The 23,332-nt window shown below is 36.6% G+C and overlaps 1 protein-coding gene across 1 annotated transcript in view; it reads left to right on the forward strand.

Annotated features, from left to right (window-relative positions):
* The window catches only part of pcnt (pericentrin), a 245,819-nt gene that overhangs the window by 216,262 nt on the left and 6,225 nt on the right, over positions 1-23,332 (forward strand). Inside the window, 10 exon segments of the mRNA XM_051931264.1 lie at positions 7,010-7,205; positions 9,604-9,826; positions 11,219-11,369; positions 15,333-15,983; positions 15,985-16,056; positions 16,171-16,427; positions 17,583-17,670; positions 19,035-19,199; positions 22,660-22,818; positions 23,005-23,243. Coding sequence (XP_051787224.1) covers positions 7,010-7,205; positions 9,604-9,826; positions 11,219-11,369; positions 15,333-15,983; positions 15,985-16,056; positions 16,171-16,427; positions 17,583-17,670; positions 19,035-19,199; positions 22,660-22,818; positions 23,005-23,243 — 2,201 coding nt within the window.

Genomic DNA, 23,332 nt, shown 5'->3' on the forward strand with positions numbered 1-23,332 from the left:
ACAATCCATTCAAGTCCTCAGGAGTGACCATATACCAGCAGCTAAATGAGTAGATTAGTATGGACATTTATGCCCAACATAACAGTCAAAAACTTTTTTTTTCTTTCCGAACTTAATATAATATTTTGTGATATGATGTGTATGCTGTCCTGTATTTTAATTTTAGGAATAACTAGGGGGCTTTGCCCCCTGCACGCTTTGCTTGCCAATCCCCATATTTGGTTTTCCAGACACACTTTTAAGATTTATTTTCTTTGAATTTTGCTATTTCATTAGTTTCACTTTTATTTCAGAACTTCTGTAAAAACAATATTTGGAATCTTTCGAGTCCAAATATGCTGAATCTTTTAAGTGAGGTCAGTGAGACATGTGTTTAATGACTTTGTCAGGTTAGAGATAATGAAAACTGGAATTCATAAGACCCCAAAAAAACATAGGCGTGAAACACATGCAGAGCAAGATACAGAGTATGAAAGCAGAAAAAAACGAAAGTGTCAAAAAAAAAAAAAAAAAAAAAAAGTAAACATCGCATTAGTGCAAAAAAAGAGAAATTATTACTCGGAGAAATAACTAAAAGGCAAATAGAGATCGAATATATGGACATAGGTGATATGTCAGAAGTATGTAAATATTGTAAGGCTTTGAAGTTTAAGTCAGAATTTCAGAAACATGTTTTACCTCACATACATTTATTGGTTACTTTGCAAAAAAAAAAAGTATTAACTGATGATGATGTAGATCGCTTTGTCTGTGCTGAAATTCCAAACAGAGAAACCTATCCTGAATTATTTCTAACCTGCTCTGTATGTGTTTGGCCCTTTTGTTTTGTAATGACTTTATGACATTTAACTTTGTTTTCTACTGTCTTTTATCTCTGACCTCGCTTTGTCCTACTTTTTTTTCAATGACACCTGGTCCGTGGTGATTATTTCCCCTTTCTCGAGTAATAATTTCCGTTTGTTTGCGCTACTACGATCTTTACTTTCTTTTTTTTATACTTCCTAATTTTTCTACTTTCATATTCTTTGACTTTCTCCACATTATTTATGGAGAATCCACTGCATCCACTAAACAGTGCCATCTTCAGACAGAAGAGCAGCTTCAGCGACAGACTGCTGTCACTGTCCTGCTTCATTGACAGAATGAGTAGATCGTTCCTTCCCCAAACTATGCGACTCTTCAATTCCTCCCGGTGGGTAAACATTAACATTATAAAAAGTTATTGTCTGTTTTCACCCGCATTATTACCAATCTTTAATATTGTTTTTTTGTATCAGTATGCTGCTGCTGGAGAATGTGAATTTCCCCCTGGGATTAATAAAGTATCTATCTATCTATCTATCTATCTATCTATCTATCTATCTATCTATCTATCTGAATCGCACAAACGTTTTTTTTTGAGCCTTTCGAATTGCACTTCTTTCATAATCTGTTCTGCATGTGTATGGCGCCAACGTTTGTGAACATCTTTATGAAGTTGTACTTTGTCTTTTACTCTGTCTTTTAATTCTGAGCCCAATTGGACTTGCTTTGTTTCAATTCCACTTGTTAGGGGCTGATAATTACTTGCCTTATTTTCTGAATTTGCACCTAGATTTTTTTTCTTTTTTTTTTTCAATGCTTTTGAGTCTCTTTTCTCCGTGCTGCTTTCTTCTTCTCTTATTCGTCATCATTTCATTTATAACATATTGTCCTTATACGCTTTATATGCGCTGAGACCCTGGATCTGTGTGTGCTCAAATCCTTCACAAGACTGAATGTTTTGCTGCCCCATTGTCTTATTTGATAGATTGTAAGTAGGGCTTGTCTTGCAAGAATCTCGTGTTCTACATCATCGCGAGACGGTCCTGGGTCAATCTCTTGGCACAATGTCTCATGTTTACGGCCCCCGCGAGACGCACCGTGACCAATCTCTTTCGTCTTGCGGGTCTTTTAAATGTCTTCCAAGAAGATTACATATCGTAGCCTTGATTTTGCTTTCCAGAATTTTTTTTTTTATAATAGAGAGATATATTGTAAATACATATCTTTGTCAAGCATTTTGCACATGTTTTGCCTGTTAAGGTCTATTGCAGCCTCTAGACTATGCAGTTCCCTTACTCTGCTCATTAAGGGTTTACTGTTCTTACACATAGGCTTTTCAAGTCTCATTACTGCTAGCCTTGACACTAAATGCTTGTTTTACTTTGTTTCCCTCAATACAGGTAGGTAGGGTCTGCGCTCTGATTCAGGCCTTGAGCCTTCATCTTCCTAAGCCCTCATGATTTTCATGATCACACCTGTCAGAACACAGTAAAATCTGTGTTCTGATTTTTTGATATCTTTCCAGCCCTACAGTTGGAAAAAGTCTGTCTGTAAATTTTTATTTGCCTGAAATGGAATCAGAGATCAATATGCCTGGTAGGAAATAACAAAACCCAGTGTAGGAGATTTTTGAATGCAATATTGAAGGCATTAATTGTAAGCACATTGTCTTGGAGCAGAACATGTGTGCTGTAAACATTTAGAGAAAAAACCCTCAAACCTTAAAATTCACCTAAATTTCATCACAAATTGGCCCATTTCGGACAAGAAAAGGAAAAGCAGATAAGTGCCATCAATCAGTGCACATTTGTTCAGCACAAATGACATATAAAATATTTTTAAAAATTATAAAATTGTATAAAATTATTCATATTCAGTATCTGGTTTTAATTATGCTTGTTTTTATTAGACAAAAACATTTGTAAACCATGTAGTGTAGTAAGCTTCCACTAGCATTAAACTCTTATCCAAACCTATTAAGTGTACAGTATTGGCCAAAAGTAGGGGAAGAAGGGGTCAACACTGTAAATATTGACTCTTTAAATAAATGTGATGTATTTGCCAATAAAAGCCTTTGATGTTTATGAAATGTTTATAATTGTTCTTCAGTATACCATAGAATTATGTAAAAAAAAAAAAAAAAAAACCCGAAAATGCTGAAGCTGCAAATTTTGCAAAACACAGCATTTGTGTCATTGCCAAAACTTTTGACCACTACTGTACCGTTCTGTCTGATTGTGACATAAAACTAAACTCCATAGTAGCTCTTTAACCATGCCATTCTTATTAAAACTAAAACTGAAACTAATATATATAGATATCAGTAACGTGTGAGTAGTGATGGGCGGGGTGAAGCCTCGCGAACCATCAACACGTTTGAAGCAATTGTGTCGGAAATCATATCGAAGCTTCGAAGCATTTGACACTCACTTGTCTAATGACACCTCCTGGCCATTTTCATTAACGTTACAGAAACTTACGATACACTTGAATGACGTCTGTTAAAACTCGTATTGCTTTTATTTTTCCACAGCTACAGACTGACAACGAAGAGAAGGGTTCGTCAGCAGCTTCTAGTGTGTGATGTGTAAAAAATATAAATATAACTTCTTTAACTGCCTTGTGGCGCTGTAGTAGTACGGCTGGTTTGCAGTAAGGAGACAGTGGAAGATTGTGGGTTCGCTTCCTGGTTCGTCCCTGTGTGGATAGCAAATTATCCGCGACAAACAAACTGTTTTACACGCTGGAAACCAACCTACGCCGCTTTTTCAATGTTTTTTAAGCAGAGGGAAAAAAATTAACATTTGCAAAATCCGTAACGCTGCTTTCAGTAAGTACAATGGACACGTGTTTAGTTTGTTGGTGACTTTTTGCCAGCTGTCTTTCCTGGTTTGGGCTGTTTTTGCAGTGTTACCGCTTGTGCATATTAAATCTTGAATTCCTTTGAGTAACTAATTAACTAACTAACACCCAGCCACTCAGCTTGTGTGAAAAAAATGCGCCTGTTCTTTCATCATTTTGTTGCAGCAATATACATTGTGTTTTCACTCAGCGCGGAGGTGCGCATTCATCTCGGATTATTACATCCAGCTAATCTGCTACACGACTGCGTTTGAAAAACCGACTTATCCCAGATGAGTTTCACCGGCATTAATGATTAGGAATCTGGTTGGAACACAACACTGCAGCCACAGGGGTTCAGCAGGACCGAGTTTGGGAAACACCGCTGAACACTCGTGGTCTCTTGCCAACTCACGGCGTATCATATGTCGCATAATTATGTATTGATGGGTGAACACTTTCTGAACAACACAGTTGTCCAAACAGAAGTGAAAGTAAAATCGAGCCTGGTGCATTGTTTAACTACATTCTCTGTCTTGTAGCGCAGTGGTAGTGTTGCTGCTTTACAGTAAGGAGACTGTGGAAGATTTTTGGTTCGTTTGGGCTGCATTTGCAGTGTTACCGCCTGTGTATATTAAATCTTGAAATCCTTCGAGTAACAAATTAACTAACACCCACCCACACACACACAGCTTGTGTAAAAAAATGCGCCCGTACTTTCATCATTTTGTTGCAGCCTATCAATGACTTGCTGCCCCCAACTCAAGGTGGCTCAGAGGTCGATGTGTAGCGGACAACAGATGAACATAAATGACGCCGTTTTTTTCGAGGCATCGCGTCCCAGTTAGTGGGCGTGGCTCTGCGAGTTGTCGTCGTATCCAATGGTCATAGAGTTGGTGGGCGAGGCTCTTTCCTACTTGTCGGCGGCTTAGTGAATCCACGCCTCTTCCTGCGTGCTTTCATGGGTGTCTTGTTTTGGTGTGCGTGCTTTCATGGGTGTCTTCCCCTTCTGGCGTCGACTTTGTAAATTATATATATAGATATATAGTATATGTGTGTATGTATATATATATATATATATATATATATATATATATATATATATATATATATATATATATATATATATATTTGTGTATATATATATATATGTATATATGTATATATGTATATGTATGTATATACGTGTATGTATATGTATGTATATATGTACATATATATGTATATATATATATATATGTACATATATATGTATATATATATATATGTACATATATATGTATATATATATATATATGTACATATATATGTATATATATATATATATATATATATATGTACATATATATGTATATATATATATATGTACATATATATGTCTTTGTGAAATAAAAATTAAACTAAAACTAAAAATACCTGATGAAGTAAAGCCAAAAGTAAACTGAATTTCCAAGTAAGGTCAGAAATAGAAATAAAAAATAATATAAAAAGGCAAAACTATAACAACTTTGATTCCTGGGAGATCATATAAAAAGCAATACTGACTTGACAAAAACATGATAAAGGATTTGACTATCTGATCTAAGGAGTTAAAATCTGCGGCTAGTGATGTTTCACAAATGATAAAATGAAGCTTTGAATACAACATAGACGTATGATTCAAAGGTCAGGCAACTTTGTCAGTACAACTCTAAGAGTGTTAACACTGGAAAATAGGATGATTTTGCAAGATTCAAAGTTTTAAGAGGAGCCAAGCATGTTCAGTTATCCAGGTGATTCATAATGCCTAATATTTATAACACTCTGAAATTGGATTGAACAATTCCGGGCCAAGGGAAGATCAGAGCCTACCCAGGCAACATTGATTGCAAAAGCAGGAATGATCCCCGGGCAGTTTCCAGTCTGTCATAGGCCTGCTCACAAACATATACCCACACTCATTTAAGGCAAAGTTAGAGTTGCCCTATAACCCAACCAGTATGTGTTTGAGAATAAAACATAACCAGATAATGGAAAGATGCAAATGCCACTCAGAAATTATTTGGGTTTTAGATTCAAGTTCAAGAAACTGGACCTGCTATCACCATGACAATAAAATTCAAGCTAGTTTTTTACATTTTGTGGTGGAGGAAGTATTTCAGATTTTCAAGTACTGAAAGAGTTGAGGCAAGCAGACCATTTTTTTCAAGGTGTATATACGTTAGGAAGAGATTTTCAAGTAGAATGCAATGCCATTTAAGTGGCAGAGTGGATCCTGAAATCATGGTGACAATAAAGACATGTTCAATTTTAGAAGTAATATGGCGAACAAGACATGGAATATCAACATTAGAAATAATAATATGATTTAGAAGTAGTACTGTAAAAAGAAATGAGGTTTCAAATCAAAGTAAAGACGGTACTAGGCATACTACAGCAGGCACAGTAGTCTGTTTAGTTCAAGCAATTTGACCATTGAGGTAAGGTATAACTATGGATATGAGATTGTCCTAACACTGAATTTTTAAATCAATTTTAAATTGATTCTTACTGTGTGCACGTGCATCTTCCACATCCCAAACACATGCATGTTACACAACTGAAAACCTACATGCAATTTCACGTTGTAGTCTCCTATAGGTTGCTACTTATTAATAGTTGGTGCATGCCTTATGCCAGAAGCTGCTAGGAAGGTACTGCCCCAACCCCCTTCGCCCAACCATCAGCCTAAAGTAAGCAATTATATGGTAATACAGTTACTTTAATTTATTTTTAAAATAATACCTATTTTTATTTGTTTTCCTAGTCCAGGAGCCTAACACTATAAGTTAGGTATATATAGCTGCCTATTTTACTTTTTTTTTTAACCTGTGAGCTTAAAATATGCCATAGCTCTAATAGGAAATGTATTTGTACATGTAGTCATTTTTTATTAAATCGTCATTCTCTGATTAAATGATGGTATACAATATGTTGACAATGTTTGAAACCTTGTAAGGTAGTTTCATGTCTGTGTTACCCTTAACTGTTAAACCTATAAAATATTCTTTATAATCTTTCCTTTCACGAGCTAACATAATTAGTTTTGTCTTAAAATAAAAACACTTGTAAGCTGATATTATGAGGTTCAGATTTCACATGTTAGTTTAACTTGCTTTGCTAAGCTACCTTTGTATCTTCAGTTTCATGGTACATTGTTGCATGTTACACAGTCCTGCAGTTAATGATTTATGGTTTACATTATAATACTGCATAGCCATTGAACCGAAGATGAAATGTTCAACGCAGTTTCTGTCATTAATGCTCTTCATTTCTTGGTGAAGTCCATGACACACAAGCTTTCAATCATAACACCTTTTTGATTTTTTTTCTTTTCCCTATGAAGGAAGAGAAACAGAATGCAGCTCTGGGAAATCTTCTTGCTGCAGACAGAAGAAGTATGTTGGTGGAGATCCAGACTCTACAGGCAGAGTTAAGAATTTCCCACCTTCAGAATCAAGAGAGACTGCAGCAACTCCAAAGCAGCTTAAGCCACACAGAAGAACAAGGAAACAAGAGAGAACATCAGCTCCGCAGACAAGGTAGTTGCTGCCTTTATAAAACTCTTCAGACAGTTTTTGTTTAAGTGTTGTGACCAATTTGAGAATTTTCAATGTCGGCATTGTCAATATGTGAGCATTGTTTTGCATTTTTGTAAATTTGTATTGTAATATGTGCCTAATTTTTACCACAGAGTAACATTTTCAGTCGCATCTCTCTAGGTGTATAATAAGTGGCTTATTATACAGTGCTGGTTAAGTTCTTATTGAGTAAATTAAGGACAAAATCCAGCTAATATCACCCGCTAATATAAATATCCTATTTACAGTGGAACCTCAGTTCACGAACGTTTCGGTACACATACAAATCGGTTTACAACCAGAAAGTTCGCCAAACTTTTGCCTCGGTTCACGACCACACACTCGGTATATGAACAAGCCAGGTTCCCTTTCGGTTTGTACATGTTCAGTCTCTCCCTGTGCATTTCCTGTGCAGCGAGCAAGAGAGCGCGACACACACACAGGCAGCGAGAGAGAGTGAGAGAGCCACGCACACACAGGCAGCGCGAGAGAGACAGATGCGCACACACACAGGAGTGCGAGAGAGAGAGGCGCACACACACAGGAGCGCGCTAGAGAGACACATACACACACACACACACACAGGCGCTCCAGGCTTGCAAAAGAGAGAGACACACACACACAGGCGAGAGAAAGAGAGGGAGGGAGGGACGCATAAGGTAGAGAAGGCTTGTTTTTGTTTTCAGTTCTGTTTACAGTGATCGGTTCATAGTCTGCATTGTTCCAATGTTACTTTTCTTGGTGGTTTATTAAATTACGGATTTTTCAAATGTTCATTTTTTCCCGTGTTTAAAACTCATTAAAAAAAAGTGTTTTTAGTGAGCGGTTCCTAGCACTATAGCGCAAACTATTGCAGTGTTAGTTTTCTCTGTTGTTCCAAGGTTTTCTCAGTGTTATTCAATGTTTTTACATTTAGTTTACTATTACGCTGTGCATTCTATGGTGTAATTAACTATATTTGTGCTTAAAAATTAAAAAAAATACATATTTACATATAGTTCGTACGGTCTGGAACGGATTAATTCTATTTACATACAATCCTATGGGGGATTGCTTCGGTTCATGACCAAATCGGTTTACGACCAGAGTTTTGGAACGAATTATGGTCGTGAACCGAGGTTCCACTGTATTACTAATTTCCTTACCACATTACATAAAGAAAAAAAAAATACTAGTACAGACAATAACAGTGTACAGTGGCACCTCAGTTCACGACCATAATTCGATTTGGTCGTGAACCGAAGCAATTTCCCCCCATAGGATTGTATGTAAATACAATTAATCCGTTCCAGACCATACGAACTGTATGTAAATATATGTATTTTTTAAGTTTTTAAGCACAAATACAGTTCATTAAACCATAGAATGCACAGTGTAATAGTAAACTAAATGTAAAAACAATGAATAACACTGAGAAAACCTTGAACAACAGAGAAAACTAACACTGCAATAGTTCGCGCTATAGCGCTACCAACCGCTGGCTAAAAACACTTTTTTTTTTAATGAGTTTTAAGCACAGGGAAAAAAATGAACATTTGAAAAAATCCGTAATTTAATAAACCACCAAGAAAAGTAACATTGCAACAATGCACGCTACAAACCGATTGCTGGAAACAGAAGTGAAAAGAAAATCAAGCCCAGTGCATTCTTTAACTGCCTTCCTATCTTATGCGTCCAGATCTCTCTCTCACGCTGCCTGTGTGTCTGTGTCTCTCTCTCTCTCTCGTGCGCGCTGCCTGTGTGTCTGCGTCTCTCTCTCTCTCCTGCTGCCTCTGTGTGTGTGTGTGTGTCGCGCTCTCTCTCTCTTGCTCGCTGCACAGGAAATGCACAGGGAGAGACTGAATATGTACAAACCAAAAGGGAAACTGGCTTGTTCGTATACCGAGTGTGTGGTCGTGAACCGAGGCAAAAGTTTGGCGAACTTTTTGGTCGTAAACCGATTTGTACATGTACTGAAACGTTCGTGAACTGAGGTTATGTGTAGTATATAATGAGTAGCAGACATTTGCCAGTAAAGTGCATGTGAGCTGCTATGATTACTAAGGTGGGAAATGGTGGGTGGTGTTTAAAAAAAATAAATAAAAAATTTCCACCAAATTTTTGCATCACTCCAGTACAAACAAAAAGTCCAGCTTTAGCAGATTGTATGAAGGGAAAAAAGATTGGATCCACTTTAAAAAAATCAGTATCCTTATTAGAACAGCAATAAAATTAAACGTTACATATTTTGACAGAAATTTAAGTTTTTGTTAGACCAAAGATTGAAATTTTAGTTTATCCTAATAAACATTGTACTGTACTTAGTGAATGTTGTTTTTATCTGTTTAATTTAAATTTTTCTCTCTTTTTTAATTTTAAGCTGAACTATTAAAGTACAAGCTACAGCAGGAGCAGGCAATAGTAAATGACTTGCAAGACTCATTAAAATCTGAACAGGACAGATCAGCTGAACTCCGGTCTCACTTTAGATCTGAACAAGATGCAGTTGCTGACTTGAAACGAGAGCTTCTTGCAGTGAACCAAACATTAGAAACATCACTGAAGAAAGAGCATGATCTGCAAAAGGAGCTTGAAAATCTCAGGTGCAGTTGTCTCTCTGGTCCTCTTCTGTTTTGCTATTCTCATTCCACAGTATACCTGTGATATTGACTGTGAATATAAAAAAAACAGCCAGCATTTCCCTTGTCTTCCAGAATTGAGATTTTGTAACATTTGTTACTTTAGATTTTCATTGGTTACTTAGTTATTCTATATTGCATTGTATAGCATAGCCTTCAGCAAGAATAGTCTCAAATATCTTAAAAATGAGCAGTAATAAAAATAAATATTGTAATTACAAGAGTATTGAAAAACAATCTTAGAGTGTAGATCTATACCAATTAATTAAACTAGTTTCTGTTTCCAATGTGTGCAGACATTGTTCTAATGAATTGAAATTCTTAGTCAGAATTTCATTTTTTTCCATTTGGGAAAGTTCTTCAGTTATCATTAGTAATTTAACTTTGATTTTTTACATACAATAAATACAAAACAGAATTTGTTCAAAGTACTGAAATTTCCATAACCCATGTTTGAATGGGTATGTTATGTTATCCTCAGGCAAGGATTTTTTTTCTTGAAGGTATCTTTAATTTAATAATCATAATTCTTGGTGTATGTGTTAATTGAAGAGCCACTTTTTAAGGCTATGTAATTCATTTTTGTCTCCATTTGTTTCACCTAATATTTGCATGGTTAACACAACAGTTCATCTCAGTCCATTGTGGTCATCAGGTGCTAACTTTTCTTTCCCTATATCAAGTCCATTAATTTTAATGGATGAATTGTGGAGGTGTGATGATCCAGGTAGGCTATAGCATCCTTGTCACACTTGCACCCTGAACCATCAATAACATAACCGGGATGAGCCAAGCCAAAAGACGCACATCACAGTAAAAGTGAGGTGCAAAAAGTGCTAGTGCCTTAATTTCAAAGAATGGGGTCACCAACCACCTGCCTTTCATGTTAGGTATCATTTCACGGCTTTGCCTTTGGTTTTCTTTCCCAAACTGACCTTCCTTCTATTTGAAACAACATCACTCTCGTGTGCAAGCACAATCAGCCCCAATCCCCATTAAACATCCCAGAGCTGCATGAACACCCACACCCACGGAGCCGCCACACTCTTTTTATTTTTAAAAACCATGCCACCATGGACTTTGTGTCACCGCAAGAGATTATTAATAATGTTTGAGCTAAATGTGTTGAACACAACAAAATAATCAACATCATTAATGAATATTAGAATGCACTGTTTATTTTGGACATATTGTATAACATTTTGTATTTGAATGGAAATGTTTTATTAGTATTAATTAAGCTAAAGATTTAATGTAAATACAATTAACTTTACTACATTAGACTTAAAAAGTCTTGGCTTCATACATAACTTTTTTATAGACTTGCTTAATGATATCTTCTGGTCCTTGGTTTAGAAGTAGAGCAGAATGCTTGGAGACAGACTTGCATTTTGCTGAGAAAAATCTGGAAGAAGAACAGAAGAAAGTGAAAGAATTCCACGAACTCTTGGATCAAGAAAGACTACGTAACATACAGAGAGAAGATCATGATGGGCATACACAAGAGGTAGCACAAATGTTTGTTTGTTTGTTTGTTTATATATTTGGTGAAGAATTTATTCCACTGGTTTATTTTAAAGGTTGCTGATATTTTGCTGGTGGTTCATCTTTTCTTATTTTTTTAATTGTAGCCTTGATCTTTCCCAAGGTACAAGACTTTTTACAGGTTTTTGGTGTTTGTCATCTCTTGAACTATATATTACAATTTACACTATTGTTGTTACAGTAATTGCATGTAAATTAATACTTTTTCATTGTCAATTTTATTCTTAAACATACATACCAATGAGATTTAAATTATATACGTTTTTTCTCTAAATTGTACATTATTACAAACTTCAATAACAGAGGAGGGAAAATTACATTTTCTTACAGTACACCAAATATATAGGACTGTGCAGTGTCCAAAATTAGATCTTTTGATCTTGTGATATGCAATATTACATACAGTTCATTTATAGGACAGGAATTGTATGCACACTTGTGTGATGTTACAACTGGTAGCCTTTTCAGCAGATGCACCATTTAATTTAATCCCAAATACTTCATTATATTCTGAAATGTTTTTGATCCCATGCTTTGCTGCAGGGGAGAACAAACCACACCTGCCTCAGGAGCAAAGTAAGAACAGCCATGGAAAGGGCACCCACCTATTACATGGTGCACTGACTGCACTCACATATAAACACATACATTTATACAGAGTATGACTTGGGATGCGGAAGAAAACATATTCAGTGATGGGAGAACATGTAAAGTTCTCACAGACACTCTCATGCACAGATTAGTTCTAGACATATGAAGACTTGGTTGGATACTCAAATACTATTAAAGTGTTAGGGCAGAGTTGGGATTGGCCTGTTTTTTTTTTTCAGTTTTCAGTTTCATTCAAGGGCTTATCTGCTAAAAAACTTGTAACAGTAGCAACAAAAATACCATCAAAATTGTTATTCTAAAACATTGGTACCAAGGTTGCCAGCTTCAGTATAATGGAAATATATACTATATTAATACAAACCGTATATGCTCTATTTATACATACATATATATACATATATATATATATATATATATATATATATATATATATATATATATATATATTAATTTACATGAGTAGATTATGTAAGGATTTTTTTTTTTAATACATGTATGTTTCCTCTTTAAAAATATGTTTATTAATGATCTATCAGCCCATGCTCCCAACCTCCTCCACTAAATTACATTTTAAAGGCAAGCCTTTAAAAAGTACATTTGATAGTCCATGTTCAAAATCCGGAGTTCACATTGGCCAATAAAAATAAAACTGCAAAAGTTGTTTTGGCCATAGTCATGAGCTGCACGCAATGTAAATTAGGGAATGACCTACAGTTTTATTTTGCTCAGTAAGTGAATAATACATCTCCACACATCATGGCATAGTAGTCCAGTGTATTGACCAAGAACTGAGTATGTGTTGTCTGACTTTAATCTGGTCTATGGTGACTTTGTTTTTCCTTCAATTACTGTGTAATAGAAGATGCAATGTGCATGCTCAATCATTGCAATGGTTTTGACATTCTTTTTAGGAATGAATGAATGGAAAATAAATATACAAATAAATAAGAAATTGTACTATACAGTAATCCCTCGCTATATCGCGCTTCGCCTTTCGCGGCTTCACTCCATCGTGGATTTTATATGTAAGCATATTTAAATATATATCGCGGATTTTGTGCTGGTTCGCGGATTTCTGCGGACAATGGGTCTTTTAATTTCTGGTACATGCTTCCTCAGTTGGTTTGCCCAGTTGATTTCATACAAGGGACGCTATTGGCAGATGGCTGAGAAGCTACCCGGCTTACTTTTCTGTCTCTCTTGCGCTGACTTTCTCTGATCCTGACGTAGGGGGATTGAGCAGGGGGGCTGTTCGCAAACCTAGACGATACGGACGCTCGTCTAAAAATGCTGAAAGATTATCTTCACGTTGCTATCTTTTGTGCAGCTGCTTCCTGAAATGACATGCTGCACGGTGCTTCGCATACTTAAAAGCTCGAAGGGCACGTATTGATTTTTGATTGAAAAACAAACTCTGTCTCTCTCTCTCTCTCTCTCTCTCTCTCTGCTCCTGACGGAGGGGGTGTGAGCTGCCGCCTTCAACAGCTTTGTGCCGCGGTGCTTCGCATACTTAAAAGCAAACAGCCCTATTGATTTGTTTGCTTTCCTCTGTCTTTCTGACAGACTCTGCTCCTGACGCTCACTCCTTTGAAGAGGAAAATATGTTTGCATTCTTTTAATTGTGAGACGGAACTGTCATCTCTGTCTTGTCATGGAGCACAGTTTAAACTTTTGAAAAAGAGACAAATGTTTGTTTGCAGTGTTTGAATAACATTCCTGTCTCTCTACAACCTCCTGTGTTTCTGCGCAAATCTGTGACCCAAGCATGACAATATAAAAATAACCATATAAACATATGGTTTCTACTTCGCGGATTTTCTTATTTCGCGGGTGGCTCTGGAACGCAACCCCCGCGATGAAGGAGGGATTACTGTATATGGTATGGTCACATTCAGAAGAGCTGTTCAGTATCAGGGACATAAGACTAAACAGCTTCTTTACGATGTGTAAACTGCATTCTAAAGTCTATAGTGTTACCTGCATATAAAAACTGTTTAAATGCAGCATACATGATAAAAAAAGTTCATTTTACTGAAAAATACAAGTATATTTTTGATAACTGTTTATTATTAGATATTAGCTATTTTATTGTTACTTATTTTTACTTATTATCAGTTAGTAATGATGCACAAGCTCCACTGAATTCTCTTCACTTCCAGTTCAGTGAAATCACAGAAATGTTTGTGAACCTTGCGAAATGCATTGAAGTCAGTGGGAAAGGAGGAACTAATTTAGTTTTGACTGGATTATAATGGTGCATGGGTGTTGTAAGTGTCCCTGAGAGCAAGGGAAAAGTCTGCCAACTATGCTGGACCGATTATTGTGACCAAATATGAGATCTGAGCTGTGAGCCAACAGTGCTAACCACTGTTCCACCTTGCTTCTAACAACAAAAGATGCATATGGAACAATATCGCAAATAAAATACAACAGATGGCCACAAATTAGAAATAAGTAAATAAAATATCATTATGCAGAGATTGTGTTAATTTTGGGGCACACAATTAGCCATGCCCTGAAGCAGTGGCATGGGACTGCCTTGTTCCTTTGTTTGAAATCGTGGCTTCTGACACAGTGGGAATGACTTTTTTGTTTCCCATGTATCTGTACAGATGCTTCACACTTAAATTTTCACATCAAGAATATGGAAATGACTTATAAATAGTAATAAATCTTTTTTGTTTTATTACTTTACAGTGTGTTGTGTTCTCTGATGATGGGAGGGGGAAGAGTGATGGCTCCTTTAAGGATTTTTTAAGACTGTTGCTAAGCAAATGGCTAACTTGCATCCAAAATTAGCTATGTGGTGCTGTGTTGCCAGTATGTTATACATCAGTTGCCAGTACTGGTAATACTGCATGTTTTTTGCTTATTTTTTAAAATGCGTACAGAAGAGCATGACAGGTTGAAACAAGCATGAGTGGAAGAAACAGTAGCTGAAACAGTTCAACCACCACCACATACCCCATCCCCCCGAAAACAAAAATGATCTTACATTATACCACATAGGGTATTTCCTGGAAAATACACATCAAACAAGGTCAAAAACACTTTGCCAAACTATGCCAATCATCCCTATTAGTTAGTTTCCATGTAAGATACTTCTGCTTAAAGAGTAGGTGTTTTTATTGGTTCTTCCACCTCTGATTGAAAATAAGAAAGATGCGCTGATTACAAATTTCTTTTGAATTAAAACCCATAGCCACAATACTTACCTAAACTAAACTGGGGCTTGAGGGGATACTGAGTTACCGAGTCTGTTTGTTTTCTTCAATCCCAGGCATATTTTATCTTTCAGTATTTTCCTTTGTAGGTATTAAGAACATCCCTGGAAGACAGAAATATCCAGAACAATCAACTATGTGCTGCTCTGGAACAGGAGCGTGTCATGAGCAGCAACCTACGCAAGGAACTCCAGATTGAACAATCTCGCTGTGAAGCCCTAATCTCTCAAGAAAGGAATAAACTTGCAGAAGCCCAGCAACTGCTTCAGATTGAGAAGACTCGGTCATATGAGCTTAGTGATGCTGTCAAGCGTGAGCAGCAGCGTTTGGCTCAAGAATATTGCCAGAAGCTCAAAGAAGAGGCAGTCCAGAGAGTTGAGCAAATGAGTCAAGATCAAAACTTAATCCACGAGCTTCAAATGCAAGTAAACCAAGAAAAGGACCGCTCCCTAGAGTTAGCGTGTATGATTGAAAAGACTCAACAGCAAGCAATCCAAGCCAAGCGTCAAATGGAGTCTGAGGCACAGCAGAACATGCTTGAACTGAAAAAAGCTCAGGAGCTTGTGGCTAAACTCCAGAAGTCCGTAGAAACATTGCAGGTGCAGAAATTAAATCTTACCCAAGGATTTGAGAGAGAAAGAGAACAGTTTACAGAAAGATTACGTTCTGAAGTTGATAAGCTCCAGAGGAAATTTCTTTCAGTTAAAGAAAAGGAAAAGGCTAGGGAAGAGCAGATGGAAAAAACAGAAGAAACAATATCAGCAGGAATTAGCTGAAAAGGAACGCAGACATAAATTGGATAGTGAAAAACTGGTAAATAACTTGTGTTACATTCCTCATGTTTGACATGTTGTGCTTTTATATTCAGTTAAAGAAAACTTTTTAACATTTGCTGTTTAAATGTTTAACTAAAATTTATTCTGGCAGCATGCAATGGAACTCCAGCACCAGAGAGATCAGCAGAGACTAATACAACTACAGCAAACTCTGGAAGAGCTAGAACAGCATGAGAAAGAGTTGGCCTCTCGTAAACAGAAACAGGAAATTTTTACCTCTGAGTTTGCTACTCCGGATATTCAAACAGCAGAGAAGGAGGCCATGTTCCTACAGCAGTTAAAATTGGCTCAGCAGCAAGTACAGATGGCTGTTGTTAGACTGAAGGATGTTATGTTTGACTGTTCCAGGTATTTATATTAGTACATATATAGATGCTGTACTATAATTTATTTCAATAATACATATTGTCAGATTGTTCGTTTGTCTTGAAATTTTAAGAGAGAAAATAAGAACAAATGGTAAATAAGTGTAAAACATAGTTTGACTTCATTACAGTGAGTTATTTATTGTGAGTGTGTGGTAAATTGATGGGCTCTCCTATTTTTCTAAATTGAAAATTTATCATTTTGGAATTGGTCACATGTTCTTGTTGGTTTTAATTTTTATATTAGCTGTTCAATCTGGGTCCCTTATATCTAATGTGAGGTTTTAGTTAAAAACCAAATAACAGTGACAGATTTAGCAATAATGCATAGATTTACATGTACGCCCTAAAGCTACTCAACATATGTAAATGAATGGAGTGTGTAACATGCGACAATTAATGCAGTGAATATGTAGATAATAAGAAACTCCAAATTGAACAATATGCATAAAGAATATAGGTTTACAGGTTGATATGCAGCTGTTTTTGTATATAGCTGTATTAATGCATTCATGTTCATACTAAATTTCAGCATGTAATCACATGTGCCATTTTCTCCATCCCTTGGCAAGCTTTAGGTGTTATTTTTATTTATTATTACCAGTTTTTACACATTATCAAGCATATGCTGCTTGATCTACAGCAGCTTCAAGAGTAAAAGGTAAAGTTCTTGATGCAAAAAATCAAGGAAAACTAACTCACAGTGAAGACACTGTGTTTACTCAAGATTTTATATATAAAGAGATATTTTCTGTTTAGATGTTATGTAATTCAGCAATGAGTTATTTAAGCATAAACTATATATTCAGTAAGCATTATATATTAAACCTTTCTGAAAATGTTTTCACTTTGTCAGTTATGAGCTATTGAGTATAGATAGATGGGTAAAAATGTGAACCGTATTCATTTAAAATGAAATCTACAACACAATACAGTGTGCAGAACACGAAGGAAACTGAATACTTTTTGAATGCACCATGTGTTTGTGTGTGTGTATATATATCTTTTTCCTTTTTTATTGTATGTTAATGATACACATAAAATAGAAATATTATTTCTGTCTTATAATTAATATTTTTTCCTGTTTTGTAGAAGCGTTATTCCTTAAGCATATTTTGTGTAATATTACTTTTCATAGCAATGGTGAAAATGAAGAACTGAAGTTTGTTGTAAGAACACTGAATTTGCTGGATAAAGATCTACAACAGTTATGCTGTGGCCCAATTGTAAGTAAACTGTCAGTGGAAAAAATGTAGAACCTTGTCCTTGTAATATGTTTCAGTAATGTTAATTTTTTCAAGTTTTTGTAAAGTATACAGTAATCCCTTGCTATATCGCACTTCGACTTTCGCGGCATCACTCTATCGCAGATTTTATATGTAAGCATATTTAAATATATATCGCGGATTTTTCGCTGGTTCGTGGGTTGCAGTGGACAATGGGTCTTTTAATTTCTGGTGCATGCTTCCTCAGTTGGTTTGCCCAGTTGATTTCATACAAGGGACGCTATTGGCAGATGGCTGAGAAGCTACCCAATCAGAGCATGTATTACGTATTAAATAAAATCCTCAAATATATTGTGAGCACGGGGGCTGTTTGCTCCCCTAGAGGATAAGGCCGCTCCTCAAAAAACGCTGTGGCTACTTTATCAAGCGATATGCTTCCCGCACGGTGCTTCGCATACTTAAAAGATCAAACAGCACGTATTGATTTTTGATTGTTTGCTTTTTTCTCTCTCTCTCTCTTGCTCTGACATTCTCTGCTCCTGATGGAGGGGGTGTGAGCAGGGGGTCTGTTCGCACCCCTAGACGATACAGACGCTCGTCTAAAAATGCTGAAAGATTACCTTCATATTGCTGCCTTCCTTGCTGGGCTTCCTTGCAGCTGCTTTGTCAAGCGACATGCTTCCCGCACGGTGCTTCGCATACTTAAAAGCTCAAACAGCACGTATTGATTTTTAATTGTTTGCTTTTTTCTGTCTCTCTCACTCTCTCTGACATTCTCTGCTCCTGACAGAGGGGGTGTGAGCAGAGGGGCTGAAAGCGGACGCTCCTCTAAAAAATACTGAAAGACTACCTTCACATTGCTGCCTTCCTTGCAGCTGCTTTCTCCTGCGGTGCTTCGCATGCTTAAAAGCCAAACAGCCCTATTGATTTTTGATTGTTTGCTTTTCTCTCTCTCTCTCTCTCTCTCTCTCTCTCTGACATTCTCTGCTCCTGACACGCACTCCTTTGAAGAGGAAGATATGTTTGCGTTCTTTTAATTGTGAGACGGAACTGTCATCTCTGTATTGTCATGGAGCACGTTTAAACTTTTGAAAAAGAGACAAATGTTTGTTTGCAGTGTTTGAATAACGTTCCTGTCTCTCTACAACCTCCTGTGTTTCTGTGCAAATCTGTGACCCAAGCATGACAATATAAAAATAACCATATAAACATATGGTTTCTACTTCACGGATTTTCACCTTTCGTGGGGGGTTCTGGAACGCAACCCCCGCGATCGAGGAGGGATTACTGTATAATGGATTTTTTTTCTCTGTGATTTCTTCTTTTGATGATTTTTCATTGCAAGTAATGTCTTACTGTTTCAGTTTTCGGCGCCATCCTACTCAGTTGACCGATTAATGAAGGAGAAAGCTGACCTTACTAATTGTGTTGTAGTACTTACTGAAGAGAAGACCACTTTCAAAAGATCCATTGCAATGCTCGAGAAAGAGATACTTGATCTCAAGCATAAAGTAGCAGCAAATGACCAGGTGAGTTTTTTTTTTTGTTTTTTTTTCCTGTTTTCTGACTATGGTGTTTATTAAGGTATAGCTAACATATTGTAATCCTGAAAATGTGTTTGTACATTGGAGTGCAATGAATATATATATATATGTAATATATATATAATGTGTGTATATATATATATATATATATATATATATATATATATATATATATATATATATATATATATATAATATCCATCCATCCATCCATTTCCCAACCCGCTGAATCCGAACACAGGGTCACGGGGGTCTGCTGGAGCCAATCCCAGCCAACACAGGGCACAAGGCAGGAAACAATCCTGGGCAGGATGCCAACCCACTGCAGGACACACACAAACACACCCACACACCAAGCACACACTAGGGCCAATTTAGAATCACCAATCCACCTAACCTGCATGTCTTTGGACTGTGGGAGGAAACCGGAGCGCCCGGAGGAAACCCACGCAGACACGGGGAGAACATGCAAACTCCACGCAGGGAGGACCCGGGAAGCGAACCCAGGTCCCCAGATCTCCCAACTGCGAGGCAGCAGCGCTACCCACTGCGCCACCGTGCTGCCCCTATATATAATATATGACTCAATTTTGCATCTGCTGGTTTTGTTTAGATCTTTGTGTTGCTTTTATTTAGTGTCTTACAGCGTATCTTTCATTTAAACACATGTCATTTGGAGACAACATGGTAGTGCAGTGGTTAGATATGCGTTCAGGGATAGAATTCCCATACCTAGATCTTGCGGTGGACTTGCTTTCTGTCAATGGCTGTTTGCAGCCTTGTGCCCAGTGCTGCCAGGGCAGGCTCTGGTCCCGATGATCTTGACTTAGATTGAACAATTTTGAGTGTGACTCACAAATCATTTTGTTGTTTACATTTCCCATTTCCGTGTATCTTTTCTTAGTTGTGAATTCTTTAGTTTAATTTTCCCCACATTGAATTTTAATATATGTGCCGTTCATCCCAATTCTCTTGCATTATACTTATATTTATCTACTCACATGCAGCAGCAGTTCAATTAAATCGCTTACTTAAATTGGTGCAACATCATTAATAAACTGAGAAAATTTGATCTTCTAGCAGATATTACTTCAGTGGTATTTCTGAAAAGATTGCAGTACTGTATCTGTGTTTAGCTTTATTCCTTTCACCACTTAAAATGTTTATATAGCAACAGATTTTTGAGTAGGCACAATTTTAAATTGTATGTAATTACATTGATCCATCTTTATCATCTACAACTAATTGCCTTCTAAGGTTTCTTCTCTCTGTAACACAGGAATAGAATTAATTAAGTGATCACCTTCCAACAAAAAATAAGTCATCCTTGCTGAGTAAAGTCTGAGATGTCCAAAATATTTACTGTTTGTATTTAATCTTTATTAGAAATTGAAAAGTCACAATGATTGCTTTTACTTGTGCTTTACTAACCCGACTACTCACAGAAACCCTGTTTCACAAATGCAATGTTTACCCTTATTCCTGCTAGAGAAATCAAGATATTGGTCTGTGAGAAACCAGGTTACAGAAGGATTTTGTAGTCTGCTTGTCCATTGCACTCTGTTACCATGCTCATGTCTGTGACCACCAGTGTTTGCTTTGCCCTCACATCCAGCAGCCACAGGAAGAAAATGCTAGAATTACCCACAAAGATAAATTCCCAAGACAAATGCTTGGGCAGTCACATTATTCCTTCTTCTGGCTGAAATAATCTTTGTCATGATTTTTGAGTAGAGCGGTGGTTCTGAGGCTAGGGATCTGCGCCAGCAATCGGAAGGTTGCCAGTTCAAATCTGGTAAATGCCAGAAGTGATTCCACTACGTTGGGCCCTTGAACAAGGCACTTAACCTGCAGTTGCTCCATCCTGGTTATGACGTTAAGCTGCATCCAGTCCTACAAGCAGGTTCTTCAACTTGCAGGACATACTAGTGGATTGGTGGCAGGATTGTCACTCCAGCCACTGTAAAAAAAAAAAAAAAAAAAAAAAACCTCACACTGTTCCATTCAAACTAATGTGGTTCTGAGGTGTCACCCGTTGTACAGCTGCACGGGACCTAATTTGGGACCCTGAGGTGGTTTGTACTGTGTGGTGGGTGCAGCAACACGCTGTATCTGTGCATGCTCCAAACCGCTCATACTCTTCAATATTTCAGAAAACACAACATTTTTTTGTTAATAAACTGAATATACAGTGCCAAGCTCAGCCTGACAATCTTGGGACCTGTGTTGGACAAAATGCATTAAGTGTAAAATGCATTATGTAGTTTGATTTATTTTTAAAATATAAAGTAACCTACCACAGTGCTTATTTTATTGAACTAAAAATACTTTTGTTGCTTTCCCAGCAGCACTGGGTGTAAGGCAAGAAGCAAATGCACTAGAATACCAGTCCTTTGCAGGCCTTAATTGCACAGCTAAGGAGAAAAAAGTGTGCTACGTGCAATACCTTAACAGAAACCTGTTAATAAAGAGTTAATCTATTTGCTATAGATATGTTGAAACAGTGTGATTGGATAACTCAGTGGCCAGTGTTCATATCTCAAATTTTCATAGGCCCAGGTCTGAGATGTATACAGGGAATGGGTGTTATTTACTTCACAGCATAAAGAACTAAATGTATTTATAAAACATAGGAAATTTGCATGTTTGGCTGTGTTTCTGGTCAATTTCCTGAAGGTTTATATATGGACTTAAGATTTAATTACAAATGCTAGCCGGTCAAATGTGCAGTTTTTCATAAAAAGAAAAATTGACGCACTATTTGTCATGCATTACATTTTATAAGTAACTGAACTTTATAACATGCTTAGATACTTTTTTTGTAAGTGATAGTAATGAAAATAAGTTACTTTTAGAAATAGTGTTACTCTCATTGCTCAGAAAACACAGTCTTCATGCTTATTTTCAGATTCAAGGCAGCCACTGATAATGATTTAACTCATTTTTGAGCAGTTTAATTACTTTGGAACATTTTACAAAGGGAGAACAGCATAAGTAGACTTGAACATGTAAACTAAGGTTTTTATGAAACCAGGTTTCTGCCTTAATTAGGTTACTCACCTTATCCCGGTTTTGTGTGAGCTACACTCACTGCTTGTTTTTTTAACTTAAAACAGTAAATAAGGAGCATGGGTAAGTTTGGTTTACATGTAAGAACAAAATGATCAGTTGCTCTGGCCCCATTTTTTGCGCATCATTATAGTGACTGAACTGCCCATCAGTCTCATTTTCACTTTAACTGCTGAAAAGCATTTATCATTTTTTATTTTTTGTGTATTGCATATGAATACAGTGAAAAAAGCAGTTTCTTGATGTGTAATAAAAAATTTTGTTATTTTTAATTCGCTAGTGAATAATTTTTAATTTCAGAATTACAGAAAATAATTACAGTTCCTGACATTTATGTTCAACATTACATTGTGTTTTTATTTTTTTAATTTTGTAGTTCAGCCAGGCCAACACCAGTTCCGTTCTTGCATCTGAAAGAGCAGCCTGGCAAAAGGAGAAGGCGTTTCTTACCAGTGCTTTGAATAAGGCCGAATCTGAGCTGGCAAGAATGACTGCTGAGAATGAGAACAGACCTATAGGTGATAGTTCCTCTAAGGTAAGCTGGTAGTTATTGTTTGAAATTGAGCTGCCTTTCATTTTAATAAAATATTTTTTGTATCCCTTACCTTTTTAGTCCTTCTTTCTTTTTCCTTATAAGCAAAGTTTAGTTTAAATTATGCATTTTTTATTTACTTTTTAATTACTTAATTTTACTTATTGTAAAATGTATGTTTTGACACAGATACAACGACTCTATGCAAAATATCTTAGAACTGAAAGTTTCAGGAAGGCACTAGTTTATCAAAAGAAGTACCTTCTTCTCTTACTGGGAGGTTTCCAGGACACAGAAAGGGAAATATTGTCACTAATTGCCAGAATGGGAGTATATCCATCTCCAAAAGATCTGCAGAATACAGCTTCAACTTCACGACCTATAAGCAAATTTCGTTCTGCTGTTAGAGTGCTAATTGCAATATCACGGTAAATACCTTTTTTATTTTTTGCAATGTGAATTGAATTTTTGCCCCAAAATCTAAAAGCAGTTAAATTAACTGAACTGTAATTTGTTG

Source organism: Erpetoichthys calabaricus, chromosome 8 (genome assembly GCF_900747795.2).
Source record: "Erpetoichthys calabaricus chromosome 8, fErpCal1.3, whole genome shotgun sequence".
In the NCBI taxonomy this organism is placed as follows: Eukaryota; Metazoa; Chordata; class Cladistia; order Polypteriformes; family Polypteridae; genus Erpetoichthys; species Erpetoichthys calabaricus.